The sequence below is a fragment of the Callospermophilus lateralis genome, chromosome 9, assembly GCF_048772815.1.
Source record: "Callospermophilus lateralis isolate mCalLat2 chromosome 9, mCalLat2.hap1, whole genome shotgun sequence".
Taxonomy (NCBI): Eukaryota; Metazoa; Chordata; class Mammalia; order Rodentia; family Sciuridae; genus Callospermophilus; species Callospermophilus lateralis.
The window spans coordinates 49,371,283-49,385,269 of record NC_135313.1 but is presented as its reverse complement, the minus strand read 5'-3'; the positions used below and the strand labels follow the sequence as shown (position 1 = coordinate 49,385,269).

The 13,987-nt window shown below is 31.6% G+C and overlaps 1 protein-coding gene across 1 annotated transcript in view; it reads right to left on the bottom strand.

The window, feature by feature from the left end:
• The window catches only part of Nckap1 (NCK associated protein 1), a 100,740-nt gene that overhangs the window by 36,989 nt on the left and 49,764 nt on the right, over positions 1-13,987 (bottom strand). Inside the window, exons 13-17 of the mRNA XM_076866892.2 lie at positions 13,841-13,973; positions 11,136-11,217; positions 9,935-9,993; positions 6,052-6,197; positions 3,820-3,952 (exon numbers count right to left, since the gene is read on the bottom strand). Coding sequence (XP_076723007.1) covers positions 3,820-3,952; positions 6,052-6,197; positions 9,935-9,993; positions 11,136-11,217; positions 13,841-13,973 — 553 coding nt within the window. The remainder of the gene's footprint in view (positions 1-3,819; positions 3,953-6,051; positions 6,198-9,934; positions 9,994-11,135; positions 11,218-13,840; positions 13,974-13,987) is intronic.

The window sequence follows — 13,987 nt, the reverse complement described above, 5'->3', positions numbered from 1 at the left end:
TAATAGTTACAAGAAAGTAATCTGAATTAAAACACTAACATGGAAAATTAGGCTAAAGTCTTATTCTGCAATAAGGAGTGAATGATGTTATAGATTTCTTTGACCTCTTTTTAACAATTAACCTACTATATTGTATTTGCACAGAGTTAACATGAAATAACAAGTACTTGTTGATTATACAAATGTATGATTAGGAAGAATCTTCAAAGATCAGTATTTCCTTAACATAAAAAACTATGCATTTAATTTTCACATCCACAGTCTTTAATCCAGTTATGTAACATTAAAATATTAAACACATGTGTAAGAACAAATTTTAATAGTTTTTCAATCTTATCTCATTTTAAATTTACATGTAAACAGAAAAAGAAAACTATTTAAATAAAAGCATTAGAAATCAAGTTGGTAAACTCATAGGACATTAAAAATTTCTAAAACCAGTCATCCCTTACCAGGGGGAATAGAAGAAAGAGGAAGAGGAAGAAGTGAGGAAAGAGGGAGAGAAAAAGAAGAAAAGTCTAATAAGCAAGTATTCTTTGAACAAAAAGAAAATTTTAAGTTTTATCATACTATATATGTATATGTAAAGATACACACAACTTCTCTCTCAAATACACCATCTCTATAGGAATCTGTATTTTTATTTTTGGCAGTGCTGGGGATTAAAACCAGGGCTTGTGAATGCTAGCAAGGGCTCTACCACTAAGTCATACCCCACCCCCTGTATTTTCTCCAATTCTGGTGAGTTATAACAGTTTGATTGTTTTTTTCTTTTCAACAGCAACTAGGATGTTGAAGATATAATGCCATAATTTTTTTTTGCACAATACATTTGTGATGCTTTACAAAAAAAACAAATTTATTAAAAGTTTCCCTTCCTTCCATAATTATAAATGTAGAGATTATGTACAGTATTCCTATTTTGCTGAAATATAAGAAAATTTTAAAATACTTGACATAAAAATTAACTTTCCTAGATTCATCATGAGACTTTACAATGTACTTTACTTAAAATGCCCTTTAAAACTAATACAACAGGAAGCCAAACCAAAAGGGATCTGCAGCCAGATACAATTAAATATTGTTTACCTGCTAGAGAGTAAAAAACAACTGTTCTCAACATGCTATACCAGTCTACTATCCTCCCTCTGCCTCTTACTGCAGTGCTGAACATAGACTTTTAGAGGACAATGGCTAAGGAGTCCACAACAATCATCCAGGTGAAAGATGGAATCCATTTACTGTATAATAGCCCTCGATATCCACAGGTTCCTCAACCACAGACTCAACCAACCATGGATTGGAAATATTTGAGGGAAATAATTGCATCAATACTGGATAAGTATAGACTTTATTCCTTGTCAATATTCTCTATATTTGTCATACTTAACTATTTAAACAGGACTTACATTGTATTAGGTATTATAAGCCGTCAAGGGATGACTTAAAGTATATGAGAGGATGTGCATAGCTTACATGTGAATACTAGAGTATCCAGACTGTGGTATCTATAGGGCATGACGGCGAGTAAGAATTAATAGCATGTCTTAAGTATCAAGCTTGGGATGAAAAAAATATCCATTCCATCTAAGAAAAATCTATAAATCTATTAAAATTGTTGCACAGTATTAATTCTAAATGTATTTCCCCCAAACCTTCCTTCAAGCTATTATGTCTCAAAGTCCTCTTTCCATGGAATATTGGCATACAATGTACAATAGATATTACCTAATGCTTAAAGATTCTAACAATGTTATTCTAGTCTCAAGTTTCTTTTCTACAAGTTTTGCAGATCTAAGTTATAGAACAAAACACTAAGTTTAAAAGAAATACATTAATTTTAATATACATTCTTATTACCACACTTAGAAAATGGTATTACTTCTTTAAAGACTAGAAGAAACATTGAATAATTCTTATTACCACACTTAGAAAATGGTATTTCTTCTTTAAAGACTAGAAGAAACATTTCCCTCTTTTGACAAATAGTAAGAGAGAGAGAGAGAGAGAGAGAGAGAGAGAGAGAGAGAGAGTGTGTGTGTGTGTGTGTGTGTGTGTGTGTGTGTGTAGGATAGAATGTGATGAGAATCAAACCCAGGGACTTGCACGTGAGGCAAGCACTCTACCACTGATCTATACATCCAGCGCCCTAATGTTTTGAACTATATGAGAATTGTACAAAGATCCAATCAATGCCAGGCATGGGGGTGCAAGCCTATAATCCCTGCAATTTAGGACGCTGAGGCAGGAGGATCAAGAATTCAAAGCTAGCCTCAGCAACTTATTGAGGCCCTAAGCAACTCAGTAAGACCTTGTCTCAAAATATAAAAAAAATAAGGGCTTGGAATGTAGCTCAGTTAGGTTAAGCTCCCTGGGTTCAATCCTGGTACCAAAAAAAGAAAAAAGATTCACTCAAGCTAATTAATGTATCTATCACTTCACCAACTCACTTTTTTTTGTGGTGAGAACATTTAAAAGGTAGTCCAACAATTTAAAAACACACCTTATTATTATCTATGCCACCATGAAGTACCATAGATCACTACCCCATGATACTGGGTACATTTTGGAACTTTATGCTTGATACTTCGGCTCAATAAAACTGATTAGTTCAATTGTTATAAAACTGATTAGTTAAATTGTTATTATTTTCTTTGCCACCATGAAGTACCATAGATCACTACCCCGTGATACTGGGTACATTTTGGAACTTTGTGCTTGATACTTTGGGCTCAATAAAACTGATTAGTTCAATTGTTCAGCAATTGTGTATATGTGTGTGTGTGTGTGTGTACACCTCACAAACATCAGCAAATATGGATTTTGTTTAATGTATCTATTAACATAAGTCAGAAAAGTCTTTTTTATTTTGTTTACTCAGTAATCCATTATCTAAATTTTCAAGTGCTTTCACTAATAGTTTAAGATGAAAAGCAAGCAAGTATACAAACTTATCTTTACCATAAATATTACCTGACCCACCTTTTTTTTCATAAATATTTTATTTTTGCATATGGCTATTAAGAAAGGCATCCACGATGAATACAGACTAAATACAAAGTGCTATTCTAGTCCAGTTTCTTCTTGTTTCCAGCAGTGCTATATCAACCCCAATGTACAGTATGTACAGTGGAAGATATAGCAGTTAAGTCTCATCCTAACACAATAGTAAGAACTATATGTAACATCTCCATATCCAGAACATTATGTAACCAAAAAAAAACATTGTTTAATAACTGTTAAAGTTTATATAGCAAAAAATACTTTAAATAGGGCAAGTCAGGCAAAATATACAAAGATACAATGTACACTATGAAGTGTTAGGAAACACAAAATTTATACATTTTGGTTTCATTCTGTAAACTAAATTCAAAGTATAACTACTCCATATGACTTTTTTGTAAAGTACGAGATGAAGGAAAATTTAGATATTATCAACTTTGCATTTTGCTTGTTTAAAGTTGCAGCAGGGACATAATATATGACACTTATATAGTGTCATAATTCCTCCAGCTGGGGTTAGATGAATACACATCACCATGCTGTGTTCAGTAGGAAACTGTCTTAACATTTATTTTAATAAAGGCAATTACAAGTGGCTTTATTAAATGTTCTAACATATACATACATATATTTATTCATCCACATATATATTTTAGCTATTACACCTTAATCAAATTATCTATGCAAGATTTTTTTTTATTCTGCATAAACATGCTTTAAGTGTGAAGTAACCCACTTTGAAAACATTAGTTGGCTATAAGTTTGATCTAGTTAACTCTGCAGACCACATAAATCACAGTACTTCACTAAAATTACCTCTTCTGGACACAGTTCATGTGTGCAACTCATAAAATGAGTGCAAAGTAGCGGAAATGCAATTGAGTATCTTGACTGAGAGGGTAACTCCAAACATTGTTGAAACATCTTCTCAAAAGCTCGACTATAAAAACTATATTAAGAAACAAATTGAAAATTAGAATTGTAATTTTTATAGTTACAGACACTTATAAATAGTAATATATTAAAAGTTAAAACAAAAATTTTCTAACACGATACTGCACAATTAATTCAGTTTGATTCAAGTGAATGAAAGTTGCCAACTACTGAGATTTATTCCCTTAGGAATAGTTATTTTACAGGAAAAAAAAAAGCTTCTTTTACATGCTAATAATAATTTTGGAGCAATACAAATGTTATTTGTATATCATTAAGAAATATTTAAAATAAAAAATTAAAGAGAAAATAAGCCACATCTATGGAATAAGTCTATATATATTCAAGTGTTACATTATTAATTTCATCAAAGTTGAGTCATCAATTTTAAGAGACACCATTAATTTAAGTACCAATGAAAAAAGAAAACACTGCCGAATATATAATCACATGCCATCAATTTTAAACTACACCCAAATTTAACATGTTAAATCTAAATGTAAAAGAGTATACGTGAATACAATGCAGTATGTCTCAGAGTAATGAGAAAAACAGAAACAGTAAACGTGTTTCTATGCTGGATATGACATGTAAATTAGAATGCAACTGTGAAAGGATATGGATAAAATTTAATGAAGTATGACTAAAAATTACAAATTTAAACATTATTCAAAGTGCTTTTAGTTTAAGAAAATGAGAGGAATATCTAATTCTTGTACCTTTCTTTTGTCATAGAAATCTTTCTGTGGCTAAAAGTATCTGAATACCTAAAATGTCCAATTTTTTTTCTAGGATAGCCTTTGGGTCAGAAAGTAATATACGTCTCCAAATAACCTTTAAAATTCTTATAAATCTGACATGTGATATATCTCAAGCTAAAAAGTGTACATACTGATGTGTTCATGAGTTCCTTTAAGAAGCTGGCCTTTTCTACCGGATGAGTTAGATTTCGTCTATAATACTGCTAACACTATTTTCAACAAAGTGCACAAATGATCATGGATTAGGTTATTTTCCAAAATAAAAGAAAGGAAGAGTTTTTCACAGTGATCTCTGTTCAATAGCTAGAAATTACTACCATTATTCACTCAGGTTACCTCAACATTTTAGAAATAAAGAGACAGACTTGGTTATTATAATTCACTTCCCTAATATTAAAAAATAAAAGAAGGAAAAAAAGGCCAAATATCAGGAAATATAGCTAATATTATACAGCTGTGAGCCAGAATACTTGAGGTTTGAATCCTAACTCTACTGTTTATTAGTCTGATCACAAACAAGTTCATTTATGCATTCAAACATTTATTAAATACCAAAAACATAACCTTTCTTCCAAGGTTTCTAGGAAGGAAGAAAAGGGGCAAAAAGTAAACTCCAGTTCTAAGTACTAATAAAGAGGCTATGACTGAAACAAAGGACAGTAAAGCACAATATAGGGAATCATCATTATAATACTAATATTTAACTTAGCACAATGGAAGTGAAATTACCAGGTAAGTGTAATAACTTCTAATATTTATTTATTCTACTTGACCCTGATGCACAACTTTTGGCCCCTTGGTCAAACTATGCAAAGGAGGGGATGTTTTTCATGCCCTCAAACAAAACCTAAGAAACAAAATTCACATCAAAAGGATTATTCTTATAGAGAATTAAACCTAGATATTAAACCCCAACCCCATCTTGGTACATTTTGTTGGCAAGTTTTAAAGTAATTCTACTATTTCCTTTGTTTTTTTTTTTTGTTGTTGTTGTTGTTGTTGTTTTGAGGTGGGGGGGAGGGAACTGGAGAGTGAATCCAGGGGCACTTAACCACTGAGCCACATCTCCAGCCCTTTTTTGTTGTTTTGTATTAATTTAGAAACAGGGTCTCACTGAGTTACTTAGAGTTTTGTTAAGTTGCTGAGGCTCGGTTTGAACTTGCAATTCTCCTGCCTCAGTCTTCCAAGCAGCGGGGATTATAGGCATGCAAACCACACCTGGCCTCCTATTTTCTTTATTCTTAAGAGTCTTACTGAATTATCTTAAAAACCAGACTAACATAGGAACAGTCAAGAAACTTATATTTGGCTACTAAAAACTCCAAATCCAGATTTGAGGAAAATTACAACATACCAAAATATGGACAGATCTGATGTTTCCACCAACATTTCCACCAAGGAATCTACCATTTTTGTATGAAAGATTATTGTATTCATCATCTTTCCAAGCTCTCGGTGATCAGCAAGGCCAAGTGAAGCCTTAGAGACACTAGTATATGCCTGTAAAAGCACAACAAAAAATAAAAGTAGTTTATGTAGAGACCAAAGACTGACCTATCTTTTATAGGAGGGAAACATCCATTACTGAAAAATATTTAAACCATTTATTGTGATACTGTTCATCTTTTTATTTTGTTTGTAGTGATCCTAACTTGAGATTCCTATCAAAAATATTTTTAAATAAATTAATGTCCATAAAATAGAATTTAAGTTATGGGTCATCTTAAATCACAAAGTACAAAAGTTAATAATATTAAAAGGAAAAAGCAATTTGTTTTTATGTTAACCTTACCTAAAGAAATTTTCACTCTTAAGAAAATGATACAGCAAACATCAGATGAAACTAAGTATTGTATATGTTGACTCAGTGATATATTAGATTATATTGAATCACTAAAAAAACTGGATACTATACACTGCACTGATTTGAAGGATTCTATAAAATCTGGAAGATAGTAAAAAAATTAGGGTAAGCCAGCCAAAAAGTTAATAGAACTTAACTCAAATCATCGAGACAGGTTGTAAGAAAAGAAATTCCATGACTAGGATACCAAATCACAAAAGAACAGAATCATGCCTGTGGTTAGAGGACATTTCAGAGGACAGAGAATAATAAGGGAAGTGCCTATGGAACAAATATTGCTTACTATGCCCAGAGTTCATAAACAAAAGAAGAAAAATGGTGAAAATGAGTTTTAACTAGATCATTTACAGCATTATATATCATGCTAAAGAATTTGAATTTTTGGTGAACCAGAAAGGGTTCTGTGTAATTGCCAGTTTTTGTCTCAGAAAGATTGTTCTGCATGGAGGGAGTGGAGAAATGGTCAAGTGCAGGTAGGATGAGAAAATGAGGCAGAAATCTATTTGAAAGCCATGGTGACAATAAATCAGACAAAGACTATGATGATCTGGTCTAGGATAGAAGCCTATCATTAATCCTATCATTAAGCATATCCTATTAATCTGGGAAATTACTAGATATGATGGGGAAAGGGAAGAATTACAGATGTTGGCCAGAGTTCTGGGTGTTGAGGGACGTCCTTCATGGATCTCATGCACTCCCATACATGTGGTGGGTATGCAAGAAATGTAAGCTCTGTATTACTTATTCCCCAGGATACTTCTCAGAGTTGTTTTGCAGATACCAAACTTGAGAGGTGAAGTAATGTTTTCCTTGGATCAAACAGCAAGCATACAATACTGTTGATGACAGAATGCAAGGCTCCTCAAACTCAGTGTTCCTTAGCTACGACACAAATCCACAGCATGTTACACAGCTCCCCCTGGCCACCACTGCAGGACTTATTAGATATGGACAAATCAAAACATATATGCTAATCCTCACACTGTTTCCTGTACTGTGAATAATAAAGTACTTGGTCTCTGCCCAAGGAGGCCCAGGTCTTTTGCCAAAATCCATGAAACATTAAGAACTTGCCCTCTAAGTCTATGATAAAAATCAAATTTCAAACTCTACCATGGCAAGAGGCCGTTGGGTGGATGATGTTACCATTCACTAAGATAGCAACACCATAGAGAAAGCAGAGTTTTGCATTTTATTGACTTAGTCTGTCAGGAAAGGGGTGGGAATGAAGAATAATGAAGACAATACTCTGAGGTCAAAATATACTCTTGATATTTATAACAAACTAAGCCTTATTAGATTTATTTACCTTTAATCAGCTTTAGAGTATAAAGAGGAATCAGTTGTGGCCATGAGTTCAATAAAGACTTCCACTAACTAATGTCATTTTAACGACTCAGTATTTAAATAACATTACAAAAAAAAATTTAGAAGAAACTAACAAAATGAGATAACATGATATAAAACACTCCTGCGAAGGACTGACAATAATGGAAAGAGAAATATATGCTATTAAATGCTTTTAAATAAAAGTCTAAGATAGGACTTTGGTACCTCAGTGGCAGAGTGTCTGCCTAGCATGTGCGAGGGTTCAATCCTCAGCACCACATAAAATATATATATATATGTACTGTGTCCATCTACAATTAAGAAAAAAGTCTAAGATAAGAGCAAACCAAATAATTTAGAATACAAAAAGGAATGAGATATATGAAAAGGAACTAAAGATGACTAAGGGACTGATGGAAAACAAGGGAATGAGACCCTTTAGAATGTAGGAGAAAAAATGACAAAGAATAAATGAAGACTAAATTCTTCTTTTAAGAGCAGGAAAAAACAGAAAACATTAAAGTAACCTATTGAAGAACATTAGGATCAAATTTGAACTTTAGGATCAAAATTGGATGGGACTCTAGTGAAGGCACAAAGCACACTACTAATATTCTCCCAAAAACTTCCATTGGCCCTGTTCTACCAAAGGAGCTACTGATATTTATCTACAGAACTCTTTCTGTCTCTTACGCCAGGTTCCTTTTCCAAGAACTCTTCTAACTGAAACCAATTATCAGTAGTCAAAGTCAAATCATTCATTTATTTTGTGAATATCTGCTCCTTCTTATAGTAAAACTTCATACTAAAAGTCTCTTTATTTGCCCTTTATTCATTGTTTGCCTTTTTCCTGGACAAGCTATTTTCTAATTCAAATTCTACCCATCTTTCAATTTCCAGGTAAAATCTGGCTTTCTCTCTAAAGTCATTATTAGCAATTCCTACTTCACAAAAGCTTTCTCCCTTCTGAGAAGACTATATTTAATGAATAATTATATTCTATCCAAAATCTCTCAATCTTTTAGGTTTACAACTGCCTTTTTTTAAAAAATATTTTTTTGTTGTTGTTGTTGTAAATGGACACAATATCTTTATTTTTGTTTATTTATTTTTATGTGGTGCTGAGGATCGAACCCAGGGCCTCGTGCATGCAAGGCAAGCGCTCTACCACTGAGCTATAACCCCAGCCCTACAACTGCCTTTTAATTGTTTACATCTTTTATGCCTTCTTTCCATAGCTAGATTATAAAATCCGCAAAGAAGAGAATCATTCCTCTCTTCCTTTTCTCCTAAGTACTAGAATCATTTAAAGGGCAACAAAATTCTATTGTTAAATTGACAGTATATAGAAAGATGTTAGTTTCAACTTTAAAGCCCTTTAAAACCATGTGAGAGATCTATATAACTGAACACTGTTGAAATCTAAAACTATTTCTGCATTTCAGAAAATTAAAGCTTACAGTACTAGATCAGTTGATGATGATAGACAATGGCCTCTGACCTAGTTATTTGTTTTTATAAATAAAGTTTTATTTGAACACAGCCATGACCCCACATTTATATATTGTTTATAGTTGCTCTAAGAACAATAACAGAGACTGGATGGTTCGCAAGCCTAAAATTTTTACTAACTGGTTCTTTATTTTAAAACAGTCAATAACTAGATTATATATATATTTTTATGATTTTACTTTTTTATGCTTTTTTTTTTAAGATTTTATGCTTTTACTTTAAATATCTGAATCAGGATAATCAAAAGAGATTGGTATTTAAGTTTTAAATTTTTATAATTTTGCTTTAAATTATAAAATTATAATCTACTTTATTGAAAAGCACTGTTATATTGTCTTAAAGTAAACTTAATAACTATTACCCTGTGTTTCTTTTATAGTTAATATGCAAAGAAAGTTTTTCTAATAAATAAAGTCTTTCCCCATATATATCTTCTATAAATACATATTATATAGATCTTCTATAAAATTTTTTATGTTAACTAAAATGAAAAACAAAACAGAACAATAATAAAAATTGTTATTCATACCTGTAATCTAAACCAATCTAATCTCATTCCTCTGAAATCAAATACTTCTCCATCTTCAACTGCAAAAATGGAGGAAAAAGATTACAAAGCAAATTAATGTTTTCACAAATCTATAATTACATCATACAATTTAAGAGTTAAAACATTTTCATTTCTGAGTATATAACCAAAAGAATTAAATCCAGAGTCTGAAAGACATGTGTAAACCCATGTTTACAACAGTACTATTCATAATAGCCAATGGTGGAAGCAACTTAAACATTCTTAACAGATACATGGATGAACAAAACGTAACACATAATTATTAATGGAATATTATTCTGTCTTAAAAAGAAAGAAAACTCTGATACATGGTTGCAATATGACTGAACCTTGGGGACACTACATTCAGTGAAATAAAACAGAGCTGAATGCAATGGCATGCATGTGAAGTCCCAGCTACATGGAAGGCTAAAGAGGATCACCTGAGTTCAAAGAGTTCAAGGACAGCCCGGGCAACAAACTGAGACCCCATCACCACATACTCATATAAACAAAAGAATCCTATCTCAAAGAATCAAAACTATATAGTTTATTTATATGAGGAATATAGAGAAGTCAAACTCATAGGAATAGAGAATAGAACAGTTTTGCTAGGTGTCGTTAAGAGAAGAAAATGGAATGTTGCTTAATGGCCAGAGTTTCAGTTTTTAAAGATGTAAAATTTCTGGAGCTTTGTTGTACAAGAATCTGAACATTCTAACACCATTGAACTACATGGGCAAAAGTGGTTAAATGGTAAAATTTTCATTATGTGTATAATTAAAAAACAAAAATAAAAGCTTTTAATTTAAGAACTAAGATAGTGAAACACTTCTCAAATACTATAAAGATAAAGGAGGCAGTTATGCTAGAAGAAGTAAACTTCTCTCCTAAGCTCTCTGACACTTCATTAGAATACTCCGTATCCTTTCTTATTTTATTTTTGTTACAGAATATTTCTTTTTCCCACAAATAAGAAATATCAAGACACCATTCTTATGACCACAAACCCATTTTGAAAATATTTGCTTTAGAGAGAACAAAGTTTAAAAAAAAAAGGCCACATATGTTCAAAGATGAGATAATTCTATAAAAATTAACTGTTAAATTTTCTCCTTAATAATCAAACTTTAAAATCAATTGAGAAAAGAAAAAAAATGCCTTTACTAAAAAGACTTACCTTGTTTCACGCTTAGTGAAGTCATAGTGTTAACAAAAGAAGACATGATGATTGATTCATCCTCAGGGCAAACAGAAAGATTCTATAAAATGAACAAAAAGTAATATTAAGAAAGATCTAATTAAGAAAAAACTCACAGGTCCATCAACTAGCAAGATAGATAAAGTGGTACAGTCATACTACGGAACATTTTTCAGAAATAAAAAGGAATAAATACTGATATACAACAACAAGAATCTCAAAAACATTCTGCTAGGTAAAAGAAATAAAAAAAATAAGATTACAAAGTGTATGATTCCACTTATATGATCATTTTGTAACAGGCAAAATTATATTGCCAGCAAATCAGTTGTTGTTGGGGATCTGTGAGGGAATCTATCATAAAGGTGTTACCAAAAAACTTTTATAGGTGTTGGAAATGTTCTACATCTTAAATGTGGTAGCAGTTAAATGGATATATACACTGCCAAAATTCAAAACACACAATAAAAATGGATAATTTTTAATAACATATAAATTATACTTCAAGAAAATTAGGATTATAAAAAAGTTCCCTTTCAAAATAGTTGAGATGATGAATATTTGGGGGCTCCGAGCATAGCTCAATGGTAAGGTGCTTTCCTACCATGCACAAGTCTCTAAGTTCAACACTCAGCACTGCAAAAAAAAAAAAAAAACTATATATATATGTATATATTTTTTAAAAAAAGCAAATGCTTAGCTAACAAATATATAGACCAACACAATAATTTTAAGTGTACATTATGTCACTGAACTACACATTTAAAAATAACTAAATGATGGGGCTGCAGTTGTGGCTCAGTAGTAGAGCACCTGCCTCACACATGTAAGGCACTGGGTATAATCCTCAGTACCACATAAAAATAAATAAACAAAATAAAGGGATTGCATCCATCTACAACTAAAATATATATATTAAAAATAAATAACTAAATGGTATATTTTATTATACATGCTTTACCACAATAAGAATTTAATACTATTACAATAAAATACATTAAAAGGTTTACAATCTTGGCTATAAATTTACATCGTTACGAGTTATATCTCAATAGTAGAATGCTTGACTAGCATGCATTAATTCCCAGAACAGCAAAAAATAAAAATGAAAAACAAAATTTACATTCTAGCAAGAGGTTAAAAGAACTACGAATGTACTTTACAACAGAAGAGAGAAGTAAAAAGCTGAGACTTTGGAGTTCAGAGTTAAGTTTGAATGGCTCTATTCCTTACGATCCATGTGATACTGAGCAAGTTACATTAGGTCTTTTTCCTTCAGTCAATAATGATTACTATATGTACCCTCACAGAGTTATTATATAGATTTAATAAACTGTTACCAATAAATCTAACAACCTTTAACATCAGTATTATTCTTGCTGCTATATCAGTATTATTCCTACTGATACTATAATCCCAAAAGAAATGCTAGGAATTAAATTTTCTCACTGTTGGTAAACTCCACTTTATATAAAAGACACCAAGAGATTTGAAGTAACTTAAACATTAACACTGTATCAAAAATCTATAAACAAATATTCAAATAGCCACAGCAAAGATTAAAAAATTAAAAACATTAGTACCTTAAAAAAAAAAATCACATGAGGGCTGGGGTTGTGGCTCAGTGGAAGAGCACTTGCCTTGCATGTGTGAGGCACTGGGTTCAATCCTCAGCACCACATAAAATAAATAAACAAAGGTATTATATTCATCTACAACAACAACAAAAAAAATAGCTATTAAAAAAGTCACATGAAACCAGAATTTTGGTTTCCTTTTTAGACTGCATGCTGATATGAATAAAAAATGAACAGTAACCATAACCTCTGGTTTATCTGGCTAGTAATAACTATTCACAAATAAAATTACAACAAAGCAATGATACTCTAAATTTCAGTTCTTTTCTTAATGGCCATTCTAGAAAGGAAGCATCTGAGCTCCATCTAGTGGGTGAAAGAAGAAATATATTAGTATAGAAAGACCAGTAGCTATGTAAAGAGAATTTTTACAGCTCTTTCTCTGAACTGTAGTTCAGAGTAGTTTACAGTAGTTTCGGATATCTATGATTCCCAAAATAAAGGAAAATAAAATACTATTTTCCTTTTGGTCACTTTTTTGGAATAAAGAAAACTTACATTAAGGTGAAAACGATTGAAGAAATAATGGAAATTATAAAAGATAAAACTAAAAACAGGGTTGGGGATGTGGCTCATGTGGTAGAGCGCTCATCTGGCATGCGAGCACACAGCGCTGGGTTTGATCCTCAGCACCACATACAAATAAAGATGTTGTGTCCACCGAAAACTAAAAAATAAATATTAAAAAATTCTCTCTCTCTCTTTAAAAAAAAAAAAAAAAAAAAAAAACTTTAAAAATTTGAGGAAAATTCAAAATGAAAATAATACTAAGACATTTTCATATCCAGAATAAATAATTGTTCTCTTATGGTGTTCATCCTGAGCTTTATACACACTTACGCATAACACCTACCATACTACACTACAACTAATTTTTCTTTGCCTTTATAAAATGTTCTTTTAACAAGATACAACCATGATTTATTTACATCTATATTTCCACTGCTGAGCACATGATTACACTTTATAAATGTTTGTGAACAAACCAATTACCAAATTATTAGGAAGGAAAGAACAAAGGGGGAAATAATATGAAACAGTTTTTACCTGCACAAGTTCATTGAGGACAACAGCATCAAAGCCAGAAAGGTATTGCACATAATACCTCTGCATTACAGGTCCATATTTCCTTACATGTGCTCTAAGTTCTTCCATGTAAAATATTAATTCAGCAATGTGCCTTTTTAAAAATTC